General features: G+C 43.2%; 1 protein-coding gene across 1 annotated transcript; it reads left to right on the forward strand.

Annotated features, from left to right (window-relative positions):
* The first annotated feature begins 885 nt into the window (after window positions 1–885).
* On the forward strand, window positions 886–20241 carry ZBTB14 (zinc finger and BTB domain containing 14). The gene is made up of 3 exons (XM_040354018.1): window positions 886–1131; window positions 15751–15810; window positions 18180–20241. The coding sequence occupies exons 2-3, from the start codon at window positions 15808–15810 to the stop codon at window positions 19533–19535; spliced, it is 1359 nt and encodes a 452-aa protein (XP_040209952.1). The 5' UTR covers window positions 886–1131; window positions 15751–15807; the 3' UTR covers window positions 19536–20241.
* The last annotated feature ends 1611 nt before the right edge of the window (window positions 20242–21852 follow it).

The following is a 21852-nucleotide window of genomic DNA, read 5'->3' on the forward strand; positions in this document are numbered from 1 at the left end:
TTTTTGGGTGAACCTCCACTTTAAGTACCGAAGTTTGGCGCCATTCCATGAGTGTGCACAATTTTAAAGCGTGACATGTTAGGTATCTATTTACTCGGCATAACATCATCTTTCACATTATACAAAAAATTGGGCTAACTTTGCCGTTTTGTTATGTTTTAATTCATGAAACCATTTTTTTCCCCAAAAAAGGCGTTTGAAAAATAACTGCGCAAATACCGTGCAAGAAAAGTTGCCATGACTGCCATTTTATTCCCTAGGGTGTCTGCTAAAAAAATATGTATAATGTTTGGGGGGTTCTGATTAATTTTCTAGCAGATTTTTACATGAAGGAGAGAAGTGGTTAAAGGAACCCATTTAGAAAATAAAAAACGAACCTTTACAACCCCTTTAACATCAAACCAAATGTCGCAGTGGAAGTAGCATGGAACTTTCGAACCAACATTTGGCGATCCATTGGTACATGGCCAGCCTAACACAGTTCAAATAAATGAGAAAAGGTAAAGAAGCAGCAAACTGACAGGAAACGTTCAGCCATTTCTCCACTTTCACAATTCAAATGCAGATTCCATATCAGTGTGAGGAGAAGCCTGCTGAGTGGGTAGCCGTGTACTCCTCAGACACCCGCAGAGCAGTGACACAGTGACTGTGCACGGCTCCCCCTCGCCTGCTGAGGTCACGTACAGTAAAGTCCACGCGGCATCATGATACCCGCGCGAGACAGTGCGCGCGCACCGCTCCCGCCTCCCACAGAGTCCCCGCTGGCACCTCCTCCCCCCATCCGTGAACCCGCACAGTCAAAGCTTTATGTATGGTAAAAAGAAACAACTGCGTGCCAGGCACAGCACTAATTGCGTGATGGTAACGGAATACTGCCAAGTAATGGCCTTAAATCTCGACTGCTTCAGTGGGCTCCGACAAGCCTCGTCACTAACGTAGAAGAGGCGGCGCCGCCACTAAAACACAGGGCAGTGCCGTGCTTGCGCGGCGCGCCCACTTCCTACGGCGCATGCACACAGCCATATTGCTCGTGCAGGAGGTGCAGAGACGTGCACGAGTCACAAACACTTTTTTTGATCTAATTACACCCTAATATCCTCTGTAATAAACCTCCTCACGGCCAGACACACGGTGAGTACCTCGGGGGATAGCACTGAATGCAAGGACTGCTTGGGCTTGTGGAATGGAGTGAACGCGGGTCGGCTCTGTGGCGCGCTCTCGCTGCATTGCGGGCTGTGAAGGGTGTTCGTGCCCCGTGCTTGTGCTTCACATGGCTGGCTGTACAATGACCGAGGCGTGCACGCACGTCGGTTTAGGTGGATACAGCGGGAGAGCCCGGTGTCCGTGAGTGGCTTCGGGATAGGGAAGAGGGATGATGATGTTGGGCATGCGCCGGGGGTGTCATGGCGGACGTTCTTGTGTGGAGTGTGCACGCGGGAGCTTCTCTTGTTCTTAGGAGCGCGTGATTTTTTATTTGTTTTTTGCGCGGCTTCGATGGAAGTGGAGCGAGGAATTATCACGTGAGCACGCCGGGCTCTGCTCAGGGGGTAGGGTGCCCGCGTGTGGTGTATGAGCGGCGCTACCTGAGAACCGCTCATAGCTGATGATGACGTCTGTTATATGGAGCCCATTCATTTGTCTGAGGAGGACTGAAATAAAAGTTTTAGCTATTGGACGCCACTATTTCCCATCAATTGTTTTTTTTATTGTCCAAGTCTTCATTTTATTTCCACCTGATGTTGCTGCTTACTTTTGCATGGTTGTCTAACCTCAGCGTAAATTACAGCTGCGGCCGCTGAGCACTGTACACTTTACTGATAGCTCAGTGGCGGAGGCAGTGATCTGTGGCTGTTGCCATATTGAACGATACAGGGCTCAACGGCTGCAGCTATATGTCTGTTCCCACATTGAACCAATCAGGGCTCAGCGGCTGCAGCTATATGTCTGTTCCCACATTGAACCATACAGGGCTCAGCGGCTGCAGCTATATGTCTGTTCCCACATTGAACCATACAGGGCTCAGCGGCTGCAGCTATATGTCTGTTCCCACATTGAACCATACAGGGCTCAGCGGCTGCAGCTATATGTCTGTTCCCACATTGAACCATACAGGGCTCAGCGGCTGCAGCTATATGTCTGTTCCCACATTGAACCATACAGGGCTCAGCGGCTGCAGCTATATGTCTGTTCCCACATTGAACCATACAGGGCTCAGCGGCTGCAGCTATATGTCTGTTCCCACATTGAACCATACAGGGCTCAGCGGCTGCAGCTATATGTCTGTTCCCACATTGAACCATACAGGGCTCAGCGGCTGCAGCTATATGTGTCTGTTCCTACATTGAACTGTACAGGGCTCAGCGGCTGCAGCCATATGTCTGTTCCCACATTGAACCATACAGGGCTCAGCGGCTGCAGCTATATGTGGCTGTTTCCACACTGAACCATACAGGGCTCAGCGGCTGCAGCTATATGTTTCTGTTCCCACATTGAACTGTACAGGTAGGGTTGCCAACTCATCCCTTTAAAACAGAACACATATTAATTACACAGGTTCTGTGGCTGATTAAGGAGGTAATTAAACTCACTTGGTGCCTTATTTGCATTAAATTAGCCTCAGAACCTGTGTAATTCATATGTGTTCTGTTTTAAAGGGATGAGTTGGCAACCCTACGCACAGGGCTCAGCGGCTGCAGCTATATGTGTCTGTTCCCACATTGAACTGTACAGGGCTCAGCGGCTGCAGCTATATGTGTCTGTTCCCACATTGAACTGTACAGGGCTCAGCGGCTGCAGCTATATGTGTCTGTTCCCACATTGAACTGTACAGGGCTCAGCGGCTGCAGCTATATGTGTCTGTTCCCACATTGAACTGTACAGGGCTCAGCGGCTGCAGCTATATGTGTCTGTTTCCACACTGAACTGTACAGGGCTCAGCGGCTGCAGCTATATGTTTCTGTTCCCACATTGAACTGTACAGGGCTCAGCGGCTGCAGCTATATGTGGCTGTTTCCACACTGAATAATACAGGGCTCAGCGGCTGCAGCTACATGTGGCTGTCCGCATATTGAACCATACAGGGCTCAGCGACTGCAGCTATCTGTGGCTGTTCCCACATTGAACCATACAGGGATCAGCGACTACAGCTATATGTGGCTGTTCACACGTATACAGGGCTCAGCAGTTGCAGCTACAGTATCTGACAAAAGTGAATACACCCCTCACATTTTTGTAAATATCTTATATCTTTTCATGTGACAACACTGAAGAAAGGACATTTTGCTACCATGTAAAATAGTGTACAGCCTATATAACAGTGTACATTTGCTGTTCCCCTTAAAATAACTTGACACACAGCCATTAATGTCTAAACCGCTGGCAACAAAAGTGAGTGCACCCCTAAGTGAAAATGTTCAATTTGGGTCCAGTTAGCCATTTTCCCTCCCCGGTGTCATGTGACTCGTTAGTGTTACAAAGGTCTCAAGTATAAATGGGGAGCCGGTGTGGTAAATTATGATGGTTCAGATGGATATTGTACCTTCAGAAATTTTAGCTAGAAGAAACTTTTATTATTTTTTTTTTTTTAATCAAAAGGTTTTTATTGCTCAAGAAACACAACGCAAAATCATACATGTAACTCATTACACTTCGTATTGTCATTGAAGAATCAGTTACCCAACCATTAGTCACAACCTGCAGTATACATATAACTGTGGATATACATTACGTAGTACCTGGGTTATTAAAGGGGTTGTAAAGGTTTGTCTTTTATTTTCTAAATAGGTTCCTTTAAGCTAGTGCATTGTTGGTTCACTTACCTTTTCCTTCCATTTCCCTTCTAAATGCGTTTTTTTCTTTGTTTGAATTTCTCACTTCCTGTTTGTCCTCAGTAAGCTTTCCACCATCATCTGAGCGGTGGAAAGTCATTTAGAACAGCTTACTGAACACCTCACTGAGGAGAAACAGGAAGTGAGAAATTCAGACAAAGAAAACAAATATTTAGAAGGGAAATTGAAGGAAAAGGTAAGTGAACCAACAATGCACTAGCTTAAAGCAACATATTTAGAAAATAAAAAACAAACCTTTACAACCCCATTAAATCCTTTTTTCTGGTATTTAATTTCAGTACCTGGCCAATGAATCGATAACCCTGTCCTAACGTGTTCTGTTACCCACCCAGGTGTGTCCCCAGATACCTCTATGAACACCTAAGCCAGTGATGGAAAAACTTGGATCCCCAGATGTTTTGGAACTACATTTCCCATGATGCTCTACTACACTCCAGAGTGCATGAGCATCATGGGAAATGTAGTTCCAAAACATCTGGAGTGCCAAGGTTCCCCATCACTGATCTAAGCAGTCTCATCTGTACCAGTTCTCTGGGGCTTATACCTGGCCTACCAAGCCATGCAGCCCATAACCTGTCAAATTTCCCCAGGATTCCCCCTATGCTGGTATATATATTTTTACATAAGAGTATTACCCATGTGCTGAATCCATGTTTTAACCGTCGGTGGCTGGCAGAGTTCCAGCTCATAAGTATTGTTTTCCTAGCTTGAAACGGTGCTCTGGCGAAAGCCATCCTTGTCATCTCCTCTGGAATTGCCCCCTCCAGTACACTTACCGTGTTTCCCCGAAAATAAGACCTACCCCGAAAATAAGACCTAGTGTGATTTTCGGGAAGGGCTGCAATATAAGCCCTACCCCGAAAATAAGACCTAGTTTACAGTGCTGTCCACTCTATTACAGTGTTATTAAGTGTAGAGAGTGTGTGTGTGGGTGTTTATGCGATCTAGTTGTGCCAAATACCATCGGCATATCGCTGACCTTCCGCTGCTCTCAGCTGATCTCACGCTGCTTTCCTCTCCTCTCAGATGTCAGTGGGGGATCTCAAGCTCCCCTCCCTCTGCAGTTCTCGGAGCTTGGAAGAGGCTTCCGACGGAGCACAGAAGCGCCGAGCGGCGCACAACTGATGTTACTCTGCTCTGCTTATTTGCAAGCTGTCAGCGGGGGATGTTGGGCCCCCCTTTCTCTGCAATTCTCGGAGCTTGGAAGAGGCTTCCGACGGAGCATAGAAGCGCCGAGCGGCGCACTTCTGATGTCACTCCGCTCTGCTTACGGTATTTGCAAGCTGTCAGCAGGAGATGTTGGGGCCCCCCTTCCTCTGCAGTGCTCAGAGCTGGGATGAGGGCCCCGGCTGGCCATGGAAGCGGCGAGCGGCGCTCAGCTGATGTCACTCTGCTCTTCTGCAAGCTGTCAGCGGGGGATGTCAGGCCCCCCTGCCTCTGCAGTGCTCGAAGAAGGGGAAGAGAGCTTTGGTGGGTTACAGATGTGCCAAGCACTATAAGGTATGTGGCACTAATGGATTGCAGAGACATACACATTTTGCAATATGTAGTGGATTCTAGGATTTTACAATCACTTTACACGGTTCCACATGGGATTTATGACAGGCATGGGGGAAGAGAAGACAGCACACGGCATGATAAGACCTACCCCGAAAATAAGCCCTAGTGTGTTTTTGGGTGACAAAATTAATATAAGACCCGGGCTTATTTTCGGGGAAACACGGTAGAAGGCAACCTAGTGGATCAAGAGGGACATTAGTTTGAAATACCCTGTTAAGTAGGGCCAAGACCCCTGTCCAATACCTAATGTAGTTTGGGGCAGTGCCAGAGGAGATGTATCTAGTCACCTGGCACTATTTTACACTTGCCAAACAGCGGATCTGGCAATTTGCCCATGTTTTGTTTAAGTTTTACTGGGGTATAGTGTACCCTCAATAGGATATATAATTGGGAAACTTTTTTGTGATATGTTCAGCGAACAGGTGTTAACAGCCTCTTCCCACTGCTCCCCTGTGATGGGGCCTAAGTCTGCCTTCCACTGTGACACTGCCTTCATGGGGTGTCCCTCCAGGAATGCAGATAGAAGCATATGGTAACATTGGGATAATATGCCCTTTGTGTCTGTTGCAGTATGTGGAAATCAGGGGAGGGGGAATGTGACGTAGGGCTGCAACTAACGATTATTTTCATAATCAATTAGTTGGCTGATTATTGTTTTGATCGGATAATAGCCTTAAAAAAAAAAAATATTGCATTTTTAAATTTATTTGGGCCAATTTGTTGTTGGGCAGATTACAAAACACAAATTGCCGCAACACCACATTACATGCTTTTCTGCAGCTTCTCCATTGAAGTATATTGAACCAAAAAAAACAAAATGGCACAGTTTTGCATTAAAAAGTCCTTGCCCTTTCCAAATACGCAGCAGCTGAAAAAAAAAATCATAGATGTGAACGTGTCCCATAGGAAAACATGTAAATGAACTGTAGTGTGTTTCTGCAAAAAACACCAAAAACAGAGGTGTGAACCCAGGCCTGAGATGTTTAGTAACATAATGGAGTTAAAAAAAACAATAGGTACAAAAAGAGCAAATAATCGCTACTGTAAGGGGTTAATTTTTTTACTGTGGGACAGTGAAAGTAATATTTACAGTAGCGATTTGCTTTTTTGTACTATAAAGCAGTGGTCATCAACCCTGCCCTACAGGGCCAACTAACAGGCCAGGTTTTATGTATTACCATGGGGAGATGCAGTCTAGAATACTGCAATCACTGAGCAGCAAATTATATCACCTGTGATGTATTTCAGTTATCTTGCAAACCTGGCCTGTTATTGGGCCCTGTAAGACAGGGTTGATGACCACTGCTATAAAGGGCTAATTTTAGTTTTTTTAACCCCATTATGTTACTGGCCGATTAATCGATAATGAAAATTGTAATCGATTAGTTGTCGATTAATCGATTAGTTGTTTCGGCCCTAACCCAGTCCACTGCGACGCCCTGCGTCTTGACAGAATGTTTTAGTTGTAGGTAGTAGAAAAGCATGTTGGAAGGTAGTGCATATTTAGATTGCAAATCTGCGAAGAAAAGTCGTTTCCTGTTATGAAAGACATGTCTTAGGTGGGTTATTCCTAGGGGATGCCACCTGGGTCCCTGTTGGAGTTTGGCCAGTTCCTTGTATGTTTTATACCCCGTTACCTGTTGCAATTGTTTGACCTTGTTCCACACCTTCTGGAGTGTGTAAGTGGGCGTTTGTTAGGCCGTTGAAACACAGACTCTGCCCCTGTGCTAATCAACAGGAGTTTAGCTTATGAGCCGGAGCCATAGCTCCTATCAGATGCTGCAGCTGTGCAGCCAAATAGTATATCCAAGGGTTGGGGAGTGCAAGGCACCCCCCCCTCCCTTCGGATATTGCCATAACAATAATCTGAATAGGGAATTGACCACTTCAAAATATTTTAAGTGGAATAACTACTGGGGTGTTGTGGAGCAGGTACAGGAACTGGGGCATTAGGATCATCTTAAAGAGTTTCACCTTCCCTGCCAGGGACATTTTGAGTCTGTTCCATATATTTATTTTGTCCTCTGAAGCGAGTCAGCAGAGGATATATATTTAGCCTATAGTAATCATCAGTCAGTTTGGGGGATATGTAAATGCCTAAGTATCACTATAGGGACAGGACTGGGATGCTCTGCATTCAACCCAGATGCATCCAGGAACATCAGTGCAGATTTAAACCAGTTAACGGTAAGGCCTAAATAGTGGGCAAAATCAGTAATGAGGGGCATTGCCTGAGATAATGAATCATCCACGTCCACCAGAAAGAGGAGCATGTTGTCGGCGTAGAGCATTATTTTGTCATGCAATTCATCACCGTAGCGAAATCCCTTGATTTGTGGAAATCCCTCACCTGGGCAGCGAGCGGCTCAATAGCCAATGGAAATGGCAGGGGAGACGGGGGGCAATCCTGCCTAGTCCGCCTGCCTTGTGCAAAGACATGCGACATCCTATCTGACATGCGTATGGTGGCCTGTGGTGAGCCATACACTAACTGTACCCATGCAATGAATCTAGGACCAAACCCGAATTTGGACAGTACTGCCCAGAGATATTGCCAACTGACACTGTCGAATGCCTTTTTGGCGTCGAGACAACAGTGCCCTGTCAGCCACATCTGCTGGGGTCTGCATGTTCAAAAAAGCCTTCTAAGGTTAGTCGCAGTGGATTCCTGTGGCATGAAACCTGCTTGGTCTGGGTGAATGATGGACAGAATAACCTTGTTAAGCCTCGTGGTCAGATCTTTGGCTAATATTTTAACGTCTCTTTGCAATAATGAGATGGGCCTGTAAGAACTTGGGTCTACCGGGTCCTTTCCAGGTTTAAGAGTAGTAGTATAATGTTTGCCCTTGTTATAGGTAGCTGCCCCGATTTGAAGGAGGAGTTAAAGACTTTCCTTTCAGTAGTTTGGGTAGAATTACCTCCCCGTACTGGGCATAAATGTCTGTGGGGATCCCATCATCCCCTAGCATCTTGCAAGTAGGGAAGGAGACAACCGCCTCCCTCAGTTCATCCAACGCGAACAGAGCTTCCAGCTCCATGCGTGTCCGACAGGTCAAAACCGGTAGGTTTTGCCTCATTCGAGTAATCGCATGAAACTGCGTAGAAGGAAGCTAGTTCAGTGTCATTCACCAATTGCCCAGTGGAGCATTGAATGGCTGGGGATGTTTGTTAGGACCTGGCAATTCTAGCCAACAAGCGGCCAGTTTTCTCACCCTCCTCATAGAAGGCCCGTTTAGTGAAGAAGTGTTTCCACTCTGCGGCGGAGGAACTCAACCAGTCCAGGGAATCCTGGCCCGATATCCACGCATATGAAAACGGTGTCCAGGTATCACAGCGATCGGTAAAGCGAGAGCAATAATTCTAGCCCTAGATCTCCTCTGTGACTCAAAACATGCAACCTGTAGAATTTCTTTAAACATTGCCTATGGAGATTTTTGAGGGTAAAAGTTTGTCGCCATTCCACGAGCAGGTGCAATTTTGAAGCCTGACATGTTGGGTATTAATTTACTCGGCGTAACATTATCTTTCACAATATACAAAACAATTGGGCTAACTTTACTGTTGTGTTTTTTTTTTTTTAAACCACTTAAGGACCACACTATATGTCCTCACTTTGAAGAAGGATATCTCGGTAATGGCAGCAGCTTCTGCCACAACTGGGGTATCCATTTCTTCAGGCGGCGGTCCTGGTAACGATAATGGTGGTCTCTGCAGCAGATTCGCCGCAAGATCACCTTTATCGGCGGCGGGAGAGGGACCCCCTGTGAAATCGGGTCCTATCCAGGGGTATGGGTACGAGTGAGAGCAAGTTGACCCCCACCCGTCTCATACCATAGCAGGGCGGAAGCAACGTCAAAACGTCGCTTCCGCCCATACGCCTCAAAGGACCTTTTTATTTTTGTCTTTTTTTTTCAAATTAAAAAATTTAATTATTTATTTTTTATTGCATTTTAGCCTAAATATGAGATCTGAGGTTTTTTTTACCCCAGATTTCATATTTAAGAGGACCTGTCATGCTTTTTTTCTATTACAAGGGATGTTTACATTCCTTGTAATAGGAATAAAAGTGACCCAATTTTTTTTTTTTTTTTTTAAAACAGTGTAAAAAATATTTTTTTTTTTAAAGCGTCGCGTCCCGTCCCGACGAGCTCGCGTGCCGAAGCGAACGTATACGTGAGTAGCGCCTGCATATGAAAATGGTGTTCAAACCAGGGCTGTGGAGTCGGTAGATAAATGTTCCGACTCCTCAGTTTTATGTACTTCCGACTCCTCTGTATTATTATGCAAATGTATTTTATACATTCCTTGAGGGAAAGAAACGCAACCTACCACAGGACTACTGGCTGGGAAGCCAACCGTCTACTGTATTGCACAGTTTAAGCAAATGAAAAACACAATGAAAACAAAGTTTTATAAAAAAAAAAATTTATTAATCAATCAAGTGGCTGGATAGTAGCAGCAGGCATAAACATCAGGTACAGGATCTTTACCAGTTCAAAAATACAAACCACATTATTTGGTTGTTTTAGAACAAAAACAAAGCTTCTCTATAATGAACCAAAAACAAAATCTGTAATACCTAGAAATGGTTTATATTAATCTTGAAATGTAGTTATAGGCTTAGCAAATGCAAATCAATTCAATGTAGAGTTCTAAGGAAGAGAATTGCCTCTGCCAGATCCTCTTTCATAGAGGCTCTTAAGTCAGACTTTATTATTTTTAGGGCTGAAAATAATCTTTCGACACTGACTTGGGTGGGTGGCATTGCAGTAACTATTCTGGCCACATCACTAACGATCTCTGGATAAACAAGGATGGCTTCTTCAACAGTAAGTTTTGATGAGCGATCATACTTTTCAACTTCTTTTAGTGCTTTATAAAACTCCTGTTGGAATTTTTTTATTTGGACACTTACTGGTTCTCTAACGCTTATGCGACGTCTCTTTTATAGTTTTTATAGCCTTAGCTAAATGACAGCAGTTTTTCCAATGGTTTACAGCTTCAGTCTTGAACTATTGGCCCTCCATTCCCTTCACTTATACAAGTGTCTCACTCTCTAGTCCTGCAAAAAACATATTTATTTAATCCCTTATCAGTGAGAGGCTAGGTTACACATGGACGCTGCGTTCCCTGTAAAAGCAGAACACAACACTAAGTATAAGTATTGCAGCTCCTAATTGTGCGTTGCGTGCCATATAGTGAAGCACATGAAAAGCATGCTTCTTCACGGTCACTTAACGTGTTCGTTTTGCGGTTACGTGAGGCACTGCATGCATTGGTCTTTATTCTTACAGTAGAGAAGTCATTAATTATAACTTTTTGTGAATTGGGACATTTAAACTTGCTTTTTTTTTTATTCCAATATAAATTTAGTAGGAGTTGGTGCATTGTTTGCCGACTCCGAATCCAGGTACCCAAAATTTCCTCCGACTCCTCGACTCCGACTCCACAGCCCTGGTTCAAACCACACATGTGAGGTATCACCACGATCGTTGGAGCGGGAGCACTAGACCCCCTCCTGTAACTCAAAACATGAAACCTGTAGATTTTTTTTTTTTTTTATACGCCACCTATGGAGATTTTTAAAAAGTTTGATGCCATTCCACGAGGCGGGTGCAATTTTTGAAGCGTGACATGTTGGGTATCAATTTACTCGGCATAACATTTTTTTTTTAACAATATATATTTTTTTTAAACTTTACTGTTGTCTTATTTCTTTATTTTAAAAATAGATGTTTTTCCAAAAAAAGTGCGCTTGTAAGACCGCTGAACAAATACGGTGTGGCAGTATTGCAATGACCGGCATTTTATTTTCTAGGATGTTAGAAAAAAAATGTATAATGTTTGGGGGTTCTAAGTAATTTTCTAGCAAAAAAATGTTTCTCCTATCACCTTCCAGGACGGCACACCTGAGAGATGAGGCCTCCTACCTACAGGAAACACAATCAATTGACAGCTTGTTATAAGTCCCCACCCTTCCCCTTGATCCCTAGTATTGATTGTGTTTCTTCCGAACACAGCAACATGTTTGTTTTGTTTAAAGACCGAGGAGGGTCTAATGGTACCCCTGTTAAGACAGGTTTTGGGGAGGGCTGAACTAACCTGTAGGCTTTGTCCTTCTCACAGGTCGCCCTAGGTGTGCACCAGCGCTCTGGCCGCAGGGAGGGCGCGCCATCGCTGTATTTCAAAAACGCCGGCATTAAGCTGCTCTCTTCACTTCCGAGTTTTCCTAGGAGGAAGCACTGAGCTCCAAGCCTCGTTCTAAACACGAGCGCATCACAGGAAGTGGGCGGCGCCGCAGACACAGTGCAACCCGGAAGTGTTAGGATGGTGGGAGAGTGGTGTGGAAGTGGTCGGCTTGCTGTACCAGTCCCTCCAGCGGTACCAGCAGCCCAGGACCCAGGCAACCTCCTCATGGAACAAGAGGAAGGGAAGGCAAATGCGACTGCAGGCAGATCCAGGTTGGGGACCGGTGAGTACAAACCCCCCTTAGAAAAGTAGGAGGAAAGGGAGTGAGAGGTCCTGGCTTCCAAGGTCTGAGGTCACTGGGCCAGCCAGAACAGGAAACTGGATTTCACTTCTCACCTTACCTTTTCCACTCCCCAGTACAACCTGCAGTCCCAGGGGAAGACAGAGTAATGTTATGCATATGTTTTATATCTCTTGTCTTACAGGCTCCCCCAGCGGAACCCAGGAGGCCTCAGTACAGTCTCCTGCCGCGACAGGGCATAGTTCCTCCAAAAAATGTGGGAACTGTAAGGCTAAACTCCCACTCAAAGCCCCTTTGCTATAAATGCATAAACAATTTAGCAGGGAAGGAGGCTGCTGCAATGATGAAAAAATTCCTTGCATCCATGCAGACGGAAATGCTGGCAACTGAGATTCCAGAAACCCCTAAAGTAACCTCAGCACAGGATAAGGTTTATAGGAGGCTGAGCAAATCTCAATCTAGAGTGTTCCCAATCCTCTAATCCTGAAAGGAGGATTGTCAGACAGAAAACTTGGAAAAGGAGCTTTCCCTTTCACCAAACTGATGAGGAGACATTCTTTAAGCTCCCAAGACTGGATGCGGTCACCAAATTGTCTGACCTCTCCTTTGAGGACGCAGGCAGTATTAAGGATTTGATGGACCACAGAGCAGAATCCCTCCTAGGAAAAAGCTGTTGCTTACCTTGCGGATGCTGCAATTGAATCTGCAAGAGCTTCGGCTAAAACGGCAGCATTAATCAACTCAGCTAGAAGAGCTGTCTGGATTAAAGCATGAGTTCGCCCGAAATTTTTTTTTTTAACATTAGATTGGGCCTAATTACGGGAAGCAGAATCGGGTGTTTTGTTTAAAATCAATGCAGTACTTAAATTTTTGAGATAGATGTTCTCCCGCCGCTTCCGGGAATGGTCTTCGGGACTGGGTGTTCCTATTTGATTGACAGCCTTCCAAAGGTCTCATCCAGCGCGTCACGAGTTGCCGAACGTCGGTGCAGCGATATACGGCGCCTGCGCACCGACGTTCGGCTACTTTCGGAAACTGGTGACGCGCTATATGCGACGGTCGGAAGGCTGTCAATCAAATTGGAATGCCCATACCCGGAAGCGGCGGGAGAACATCTATCTCAAAAAAGGTAAGTACTGCATTGATTTTAAACAAAACACTCGATTCTGCTTCCCGTAATTAGGCCCAATCTAAGGTTAAAAATTGAGTTTTTGGGTGAACCTCCACTTTAAAGCCTGGGAAGGAGATATAACATCAAAGGGTAAGCTATGTGGCCTTCCCTTTCAAGGTTCGTTGCTTTTTGGCCGGGGCCTGTATGATGTCCTGTCAAGGTCATCAGAAAAAGGTAAAAAGTTTACAGTTAAACCCCAAAAAGATAGGTTTAGGAAAACTTTTTGAGGCCCCTCTGGGCAATCAAAGCACAGAACCAAAAAGAAACCAGACAAACTGTGGGGGTTATGGTAAGGGAAAGTAAAAGAACAACTTACTGTTACCCTCTGCCAAAGCTGGAGACAAAGAAACTAAGTGACGCCAAGATCAGAGTGGGGGGACGATTGTCCCAATTTGTTCCTCAGTGGGAAAAGATTTCGGACAGCACTTACATTTGCCGAATCCTACGAGAAGGTTATCGTCTGGAATTTTCGGCAACACCCCCCTCTACGATCACTCTTGCACATCCTCCCAGTGATGCCCTAAAAAGATCTGCCCTCCTGGAGGGGTATCCAGGAATTGGTCAAACAGGTAGTGGTACCAGTACCAAAGGAACAACAATACCAGGGATTCTATTCCCACGTATTTTTTTTGTCCGCAAGCCATCGGGAAAATACCGCCTGATAATAAATTTAAGAAACCTGAACAAGTTTCTGGAATACAAAAAATGTACTATGGAAAGTATCTACTCGGTACGGAAGATCCTCATGAAGGAAGCCTTCATGATGACTCTGGACCTCAAAGATGCCTACCTACACGTGCCAATCCACGTGGATCATCAGTAATATTGCCGTCCTTTTGTGATGAACCAAAAAGAAATGCCATTGTCTGGATGTAAGAAGGTGTCTTCTTGCCTATCTAGAGAGAACAAAGAATTTTAGGAGATCCAATCACCTACTAGTTCTGTATGCTGGGCCCAGGAAGGGACTTCAGGCCTCAAAAGCCTCAGTCTCCAGATGGATAAGTGAAGCTATCTCCGGGGCTTATGTATGCTCTGGAATCCCAGCTCCAGCTAAAATCAAAGCTCATTCAACCAGATCTCTAGCAACTTCCTTTGCTGAAAAAACAGGGGCCTCCTGGGAGCAAGTCCGAGGTGCATCCACCTGGTCCAGTCGTCATACATTCCTGAAGCACTATCGTGTGGAAATGTTGTCACAGCAAGACTTGGCTTTTGGTCAGAAGGTCCTACAAGCTGTGGTACCACCCTGAAGGAAGGCCTGTGGTGACTTGATTATCCTCTCTCAGGTGTGCCGTCCTGGAAGGTGATAGGAGAAAACCTACTTTAGACTTACCGGTAACAGTATTTCTACGAACCTTCCAGGACGGCAGGCCTACTTCCCGCCCTAAGTGTAGGGAAAAGATAAGCTAATCGCTAGGTGGTAAGTACCTATACGGAACTATGTCCCTTGTGAACCAGTTCGGGATTACTTTAATACATACTGGAGATCAAGGGGAAGGGTGGGGACTTATAACAAGCTGTCAATTGATTGTGTTTCCTGTAGGGAGGAGCCCTCATCTCTCAGGTGTGCTGTCCTAGAAGATTTGTAGAAATACCGTTACCGGTAAGTCTAACGTAGGTTTTTTTAACGTGTAAACACTGAGTCTGAAAAACAGGCTCGGCCCTTAAGTGGTTAATGTAAGTAATTTTCTAGTAAAACAAACTAAAAAAAAACAGTTTTAAACAACAAATCCCAGAAAAAGGCTTGGTCCTTAAAGGGGTGTTCCAGCCTTTTTTTAAGTTTATTAAAAGTCAGCAGCTACAAAAAGTGTAGCTGCTGGCTTTTAATTAACAGACACTTACCTGCTCCACGGTTCCAGCAACGCCTTCATTCCTAGTGTGGGCACCCGGCAGTGACCGCGGCGCCGTCCGATTGGACAGGCGCTCGCCTACAGGGAGGGGCTGCAATAAGGCGATTAAGGCCCCGTTCACACCTAGGCGTATATACGCCTGTAGTGTGAACGCCGCTGCCGCCCCGACACGCCAGAGGGATGCTTTAGCATTGCCCTCTATGGAGATGGTTCACATCTCCATGCCGGACGCCTGCCGCCTGAAAAAAGGTCCCGGACCTTTTTTTCAGGCGTCTTTCGGCGTTCGGCTAGGATTTGTGAACCATCTCCATAGAGGGGGTAACAGGCTGCATTCACAATCGCGGCGTTTTGTCGCCGCGAATCGCGGTACAAAACGCCGCTATTTGCCGCCGCAATTCGCGGGACAAAACGCCACGATTCAGTACGCTATAGTGTGAATGCAGCCTAAGCTAATCGCCTTACCAGCCCCTCGGCAGAAGGAGGAAGTGGGACAGGAAGTTCCACTTCTCCTGAAGCCCCCACCCCCCCCCAAAAAAATTACATGTGGCATGTAAGGGGGCAAGGAGTGGGTTAAGCGAAAGTTCCATTTTTAGGTGGAACTCCGCTTTAAGTGGTTAAAGAATCCTCATCACCTAGCTTTGAATGTTTATGGGTATGGAGATGGGGGGGGCTTTATTTGTACCATGGAAATATGTCAAGGCATATCTGGAATCGTAATTGAATATACGCTTTTTTAATCTCAAATGTGTTTACTGTGTAGATATGTGGTTTTTGTTAAGATTAAACATTGTATTCCCTTTATTTAACTCTTTCCCTTTGTATTTCTCAATGTAGGTGATCATTTTAACATTGAATCACCAGTCTTCATTAAGGACAACTACTGTTTTGTTCATGGTATGTTATTATATTGATAGTCTTGGTTATTTTTTAATATCAAGTCAGTTTTTAAGTGTTTTGAATGTGTGCTTGATTTGTAAATACATGTTACAGGTCCATTTTTGCTCTAAAAATTAATGGAAACCTTTGTAAAGTTGTGTTAGGATTTCAAGGGTATTGTGAGTACTTCAGTCTCCAAATTCAATTACCAAGAACTGAAAGTCCTAGAGCAAACCCAGGCTATTCTTATGTAGGGGAAAGCAACAGCTTTGCTTTAATTCCACCCTCCCCAGCAGTACTTCCTTTCAGCACATTTTCTTCACTCCCGGACACACCATTCATCTGCTGAGTGACACGCTGGGGTTGATTTACTATAACTGGAGAGTGCAAAATATGGTGCAGCTGTGCATGGTAGTTAATCGGCTTCTAACTTCAGCTTGTTCAATTAAGCTTTGAAAAAAAAAAAAAAACGGAAGCAGATTTCTATGCAGAGCTACACCAGATTTTGCACTCTCCAGTTTTAGTAAATCAACACTATGGGGGTTATTTACGAAAGGCAAATCCACTTTACACTAGAAGTGCAAAATGCACTTGAAATTGCACTGAAAGTGCAGTCACCGTAGATCCGAGGGGGACATGCTTGCACATGATTGGATAATAAGATCAGCAGAGCTTCCCCCTCATTTCAGATCTACCTCTCAAATTTACGACAGCACTTCCAAGTGCAATTTCGAGTGCACTTTGCACTTTTAGTGCAATGTGGATTTGCCTTTTGTAAATGACCCCCTATATTTCAAGTTATAGAAGAACTTGTAACTCACACTTCCTTTTTATAAGGCAGGGCTAGTGCTTGGTGATTGGCCCAATGTTGTTATATTAAAGTGGATGTAAACCCAAAAAAAATTTTGATGTCACAATGTAGAGAATAAGATTTCCTATCATCTGTGCCCAGTCTTGCCACACAGAGTTAATCCAGCTCTGAGCAATCCTCTTTTATTGTTCACTGAAAATTAACAGACTTCCAGATAAAAACCTGTCTAAATAAAAAGTCCTTTCTGTCCCCTTGCTTCGAGTGACATACATTACCTCTCACAATGAACTGTGGATCACCCCCCATATTATGATAAACATCCAGGAATGTGCATGTGTCCAAGCTAGTGCACGAGATATGTAAAAACCCTGTCACTCGAAGCAAGGGGACGGAAAGGACTTTTTATTTAGACAGGTTTTTATCTGGAAGTCTGTTAATTTTCACTGAACAATAAAAGTGGATTGCTCAGAGCTGGATTAACTATGTGTGGCAAGACTGGGCACAGATCATAGGAAATCTTATTCTCTACATTGTGACATCAAAAAAAATAAAAAAAAAATAATACATCCACTTTAAGGAAGTCCTCAGCCCTTTGTAAGCAAAGGGCCAGTCTTGAACTGAGAAGCGATCCTCACTACTGTCATCAGAACTGAGAACAGAACATCAAGGCTATCTGAAGCTTCAAGCCACCTAATCTGTAAGATTAGATGTCCAGCGCATCCCCTCCCCTTACATTAGATGTCAAAAGCCCCCACTTTCAGAAGTTGAGTCTCCCCTTTTGCTTGAAAGCAAAAAATAAGGGTCTTTATAATCCTTTTTTTGCAATCTCAATTACATTATTATGAATATTCATTAAAACATATTAATAAAGCACAATCGGTACATAACCAGTTGCAAAAACTTACCTGATATCATCTCGGGGATCTTGTGGCCATTTCCATCACAGCTGTGGGCATTATTAAGCCCAGTTCGTGTTTCTTCCTGGGTTTTCCGAGAGAGGTGCATGCTGGAATTTTTAGGCACAGTAATGCCAAGAGACTCCTAGGAAATTAGTGTCATTTCCCAGGAGGCAATGGGGTCTTAGGACAGGAAGTTCTACAACAGCGGACTAGGCAGATTACGACATCTGCCTAGTAACAGCCATATAGAAATGAGTAAAAAATCTTGTTTTAAGATTGATTATTTTGTTCATAAAAAGTTTGTTTTTGGGGTGGAACTCAGCTTTAATATTTTGCTGGCCATCTCACCCTCTGACAGTACGTCCCTCCACAGCCACTTAACACCCTCCTTCTCCCATATCACAGTGCATCCCTGCCTGGCCAGTCAACCCCCTGCTCATGGTGCTTCCCATCCATTTCACTCCACAGTGGCAGTTGGCTCTACTTCACAAACTTGCCTGTTCTGAAATTGGCACACATTTTCTAGTATCTTAAAAAATATATAAATACTACTTTTTTTTTTTTTTTTTACTGCCACTAGCAATTATATTTTAATGGTGTTTCATTAAAGTAAAGTAACCTTGGTAATTATTTTCATTAACATACTTTTTTTTCTTTTTCTACTTTCCCTTTTTTAGGATTTTTTCATAAGCATGTCTGAGACACTGAAGTATAATGATGATGATCATAAAACTGTATTTTTAAAGACCCTTAATGAGCAAAGACTCGAAGGTGAATTTTGTGATATTGCTATTGTGGTTGAAGATGTAAAATTTAGGGCACATAGGTGTGTCCTTGCTGCTTGCAGTACGTACTTTAAAAAACTATTCAAGAAGCTGGAAGTTGATAGTTCCTCTGTCATAGAAATTGATTTTCTGAGGTCTGACATATTTGAGGAGGTCCTTAACTACATGTACACTGCTAAAATTGCAGTTAAAAAGGAAGATGTGAATCTTATGATGTCCTCAGGCCAAATACTTGGTATAAGATTTTTGGATAAATTATGCTCTCAAAAGCGTGATGTTTCCACCTCAGATGAAAATCCATCTTCTCCAAAAAATAAATATGCTTATGAAACCAGCTTAAAGATAAGCCGTCCAGTTGGTGAAACCAATGACAATCAAGATGACGAGGTTGAAGAGATTGGAGATCATGAGGATAGCCCTTCAGATGACACAGTTGAAGGAACTCCTCAGAGCCACGAAGAGGAAAAATCGCCTACTTCTACTCTTCGCGTTCAAGAAGCCATTCTAAAAGAATTAGGAAGTGAAGAAGTACGTAAAGTCAACTGTTATGGTCAAGAAGTTGAGGCAATGGAGACAACTGAACCTAAGGATATAGGGTCACAGACACCTCAAGCTCTAACCTATAATGACAGCATTAATGAAGTAAAAGATGAGCAAGCACAGGCATGGACAACGACAGGTGACATGAAATTTGAGTATTTGCTTTATGGTCACAGGGAGCAGTTTGCATGCCAAGCTTGTGGGAAGACTTTTACAGATGAGGCTCGACTAAGAAAGCATGAGAAGTTGCACACAGCTGACAGACCATTTGTGTGTGAAATGTGTGCCAAGGCTTTTACCACACAGGCACACCTAAAGGAGCATTTGAAGATTCATACAGGATACAAGCCCTATAGTTGTGAAGTGTGCGCCAAATCTTTTATCCGTGCCCCAGATCTCAAGAAACATGAGCGAGTACACAGTAATGAGAGGCCATTTGCATGCCACCATTGTGATAAAGCATTTAAACACAAATCCCACCTTAAAGACCATGAAAGAAGACACAGAGGCGAGAAACCATTTATTTGTGCTTCGTGCCCAAAAGCATTTGCCAAGGCTTCTGATCTAAAACGTCATGAAAACAATATGCATAGCGAACAGCGCAAGCAAGTGACAAGTAATGCCATTCAGAGTGAAACGGAACAATTACAAGCAGCAGCTATGGCTGCTGAAGCAGAACAGCAGCTTGAAACTATTGCTTGCAGTTAAAAAAAAATATATATAATATATATATGTAGTTTAATATTTCCTTGGTAACAAGCAGCGGTATATTATGAAAGTGAGGGTGTTGTCCATAGCAGCCGATAGAGGTTTTTATATTTTATGTTCAGATCTATAAATGGCTGATAGAAAAGCTTTGCCCTGGCACAATTCCTGTTAAAAAAAAAAAAAAAAAACAGACACTAGTAAAACTTCTGCATCTAAGATCCTCACTGATTCTTATTGCTTGTAATGTTCTGTCTCAGACTGAACAAGAGCTTTTTGGCAGAAGCAAAGTGGCTTGCTTGTATGCACAACACATGTACTGGGTAGTTCAAATAATGTGGTTTGTTGGAAGCCCTGGCTTTCGTGTAGACTTGCCCACTTTTTAAGGAAAACATTGGCAGAGGAAATATACAGCCATACTGAACATGCTCATAACTTCTAGAATCTGGTTGCTATAACACCATTACTTTTATAGATTACTCCTATATGTGTGTTATTTTTATGTTTTAGCCATTTCTGTTATGCATTTAAATAATGCTTTCACTTGGTGAGAGAAATTTTAGATTACTGCCGGTGTGAAGTTTGGTAAATTCTTAAATTGGTCTTTGAATTAAATGAAGGCTCTGTATTAACCCATCTGTTTTACATTATTTAGGGCAAAGATAAATCTGAACATACTTACAGCAAAGCAATAAATCCTACTAGTAGAGTGAGTTGCTTTTCCTTTACGTGCCCATCAACATTTAATGCAGAATAGTATTATAATAAAAAAAGGGGCAGATTATTCAACAAGCACTATTTTGCTGCTGCTTGCTTTATTGCTCTGTGTGATGGCTATAATTGTTTTAATTTTTTTGAGGGGGAGGAGAAGGGGTATTTGGGCTTTTTTGTGTAAACAGCCCAAGATATTTCATTAGAGAAATGCCTAGAGATACCATTGATACCTTGAATGGTATCAATACTTATAAATTCTAGTCTCTTGGATGTCGCTGGCATCATTGACACAGAACATATATGTAGCAAGGGATGTCATAACTTCCGATAGAGGTTTATGATTGCAAGCACAACAAGAATGTTCAGAAGGCGGTCGGGAATGGCAGCATGAATATTTCTTCAACCATACATTTCCTACATGCCATAGGTTTAGGTAATGGGCCCATGTTTACTTATTTTAAGTTTTAGGTTGTAAGCAAGATTCACTGCTGTTTAAAGGAAGCTAAACTGAGGAAGCGTTACTGATTTTAGAAAAAATATTTAGCTACCGATTTTAAGGTTTGCTAATAGTAAATTCTCACAATATATATATATATATTTTCTTTTTAACTTGGTTTAAGGCTTTTTCAGTATGGATAGTTATAATACAACTAAAGTATCCTATATGACAGTCTAAACAAGTCCCAAGTTCTGTTACTATGTGATGCGCAAGCTACATAAAGTTAACAATACTTCCTTTCTTTTAATGTACGATTAGTACATTGTGGAACGCAGGGTGAAGTAATTCAGTTAGTTTGGGTTACACTGCTGCACTCAAGAGTTTAGACACTGTCAAAACAAAGCTGTAAGGACAGTCCAGTATAATTAGTGGGAATGCTCAATAGCATTCCCAGTATTGTTATTCATGTTTTATTATTCTTAACTTTAATTTTATTCTGTGCGTTTTTTGGCTTTGCGTAACTTCTGCATACTTTCAGCTATTAAGACCATTCAACTTTTAAAATGTTCAGCTCTTTCAGTTAAAGGAACACTAAAGGTTAGTTTTTTATTAGATCAATTGATTTCTGTAAGCTAGAGCATTTAAATATTACTTGCCTCGTTTTTCCTTTTGACCTCCAAAATACAGTAATCCAGGTTTGAAAATGCCATTTCCTGTCACTCCTCTTCTTGCTTTCCACCAGCATCTGAGCCGTTTTGCATGGTGGAAAGCAGAATGTGCTCACCCCCTCCCTATGACTACAGCCCTGCGTGAAGATGCTCTCTTATCCCTCACAGGCATGGAGGCTAAGCCTAATGGGAACTGTAGTTCCCATTAGGCCGTGATGTAGCAAGAATGAATGTGCACCGCAAACCAGGAAGTCAGTGAGAATAGTGATTCAGGAGTGACGAAGGTGAATAAAACAGCTCGATTTCAACAGCTATCAAACTAGTTATAATGCAAAACATTACTTTTTACTTGATCAGCTACTGTCAGACTTTAATTTAAGAGGAAAGAATTTTTGTCTTTAGAACCCCTTTAATGATGGGACTTTTTCAACTTTTTTTCTACTATTTATACTTTTTAAAATATTAAGCTTTTTAACACTTTTTTTTAACATTGAAGTCA

Source organism: Rana temporaria, chromosome 5 (assembly GCF_905171775.1).
Source record: "Rana temporaria chromosome 5, aRanTem1.1, whole genome shotgun sequence".
Taxonomy (NCBI): Eukaryota; Metazoa; Chordata; class Amphibia; order Anura; family Ranidae; genus Rana; species Rana temporaria.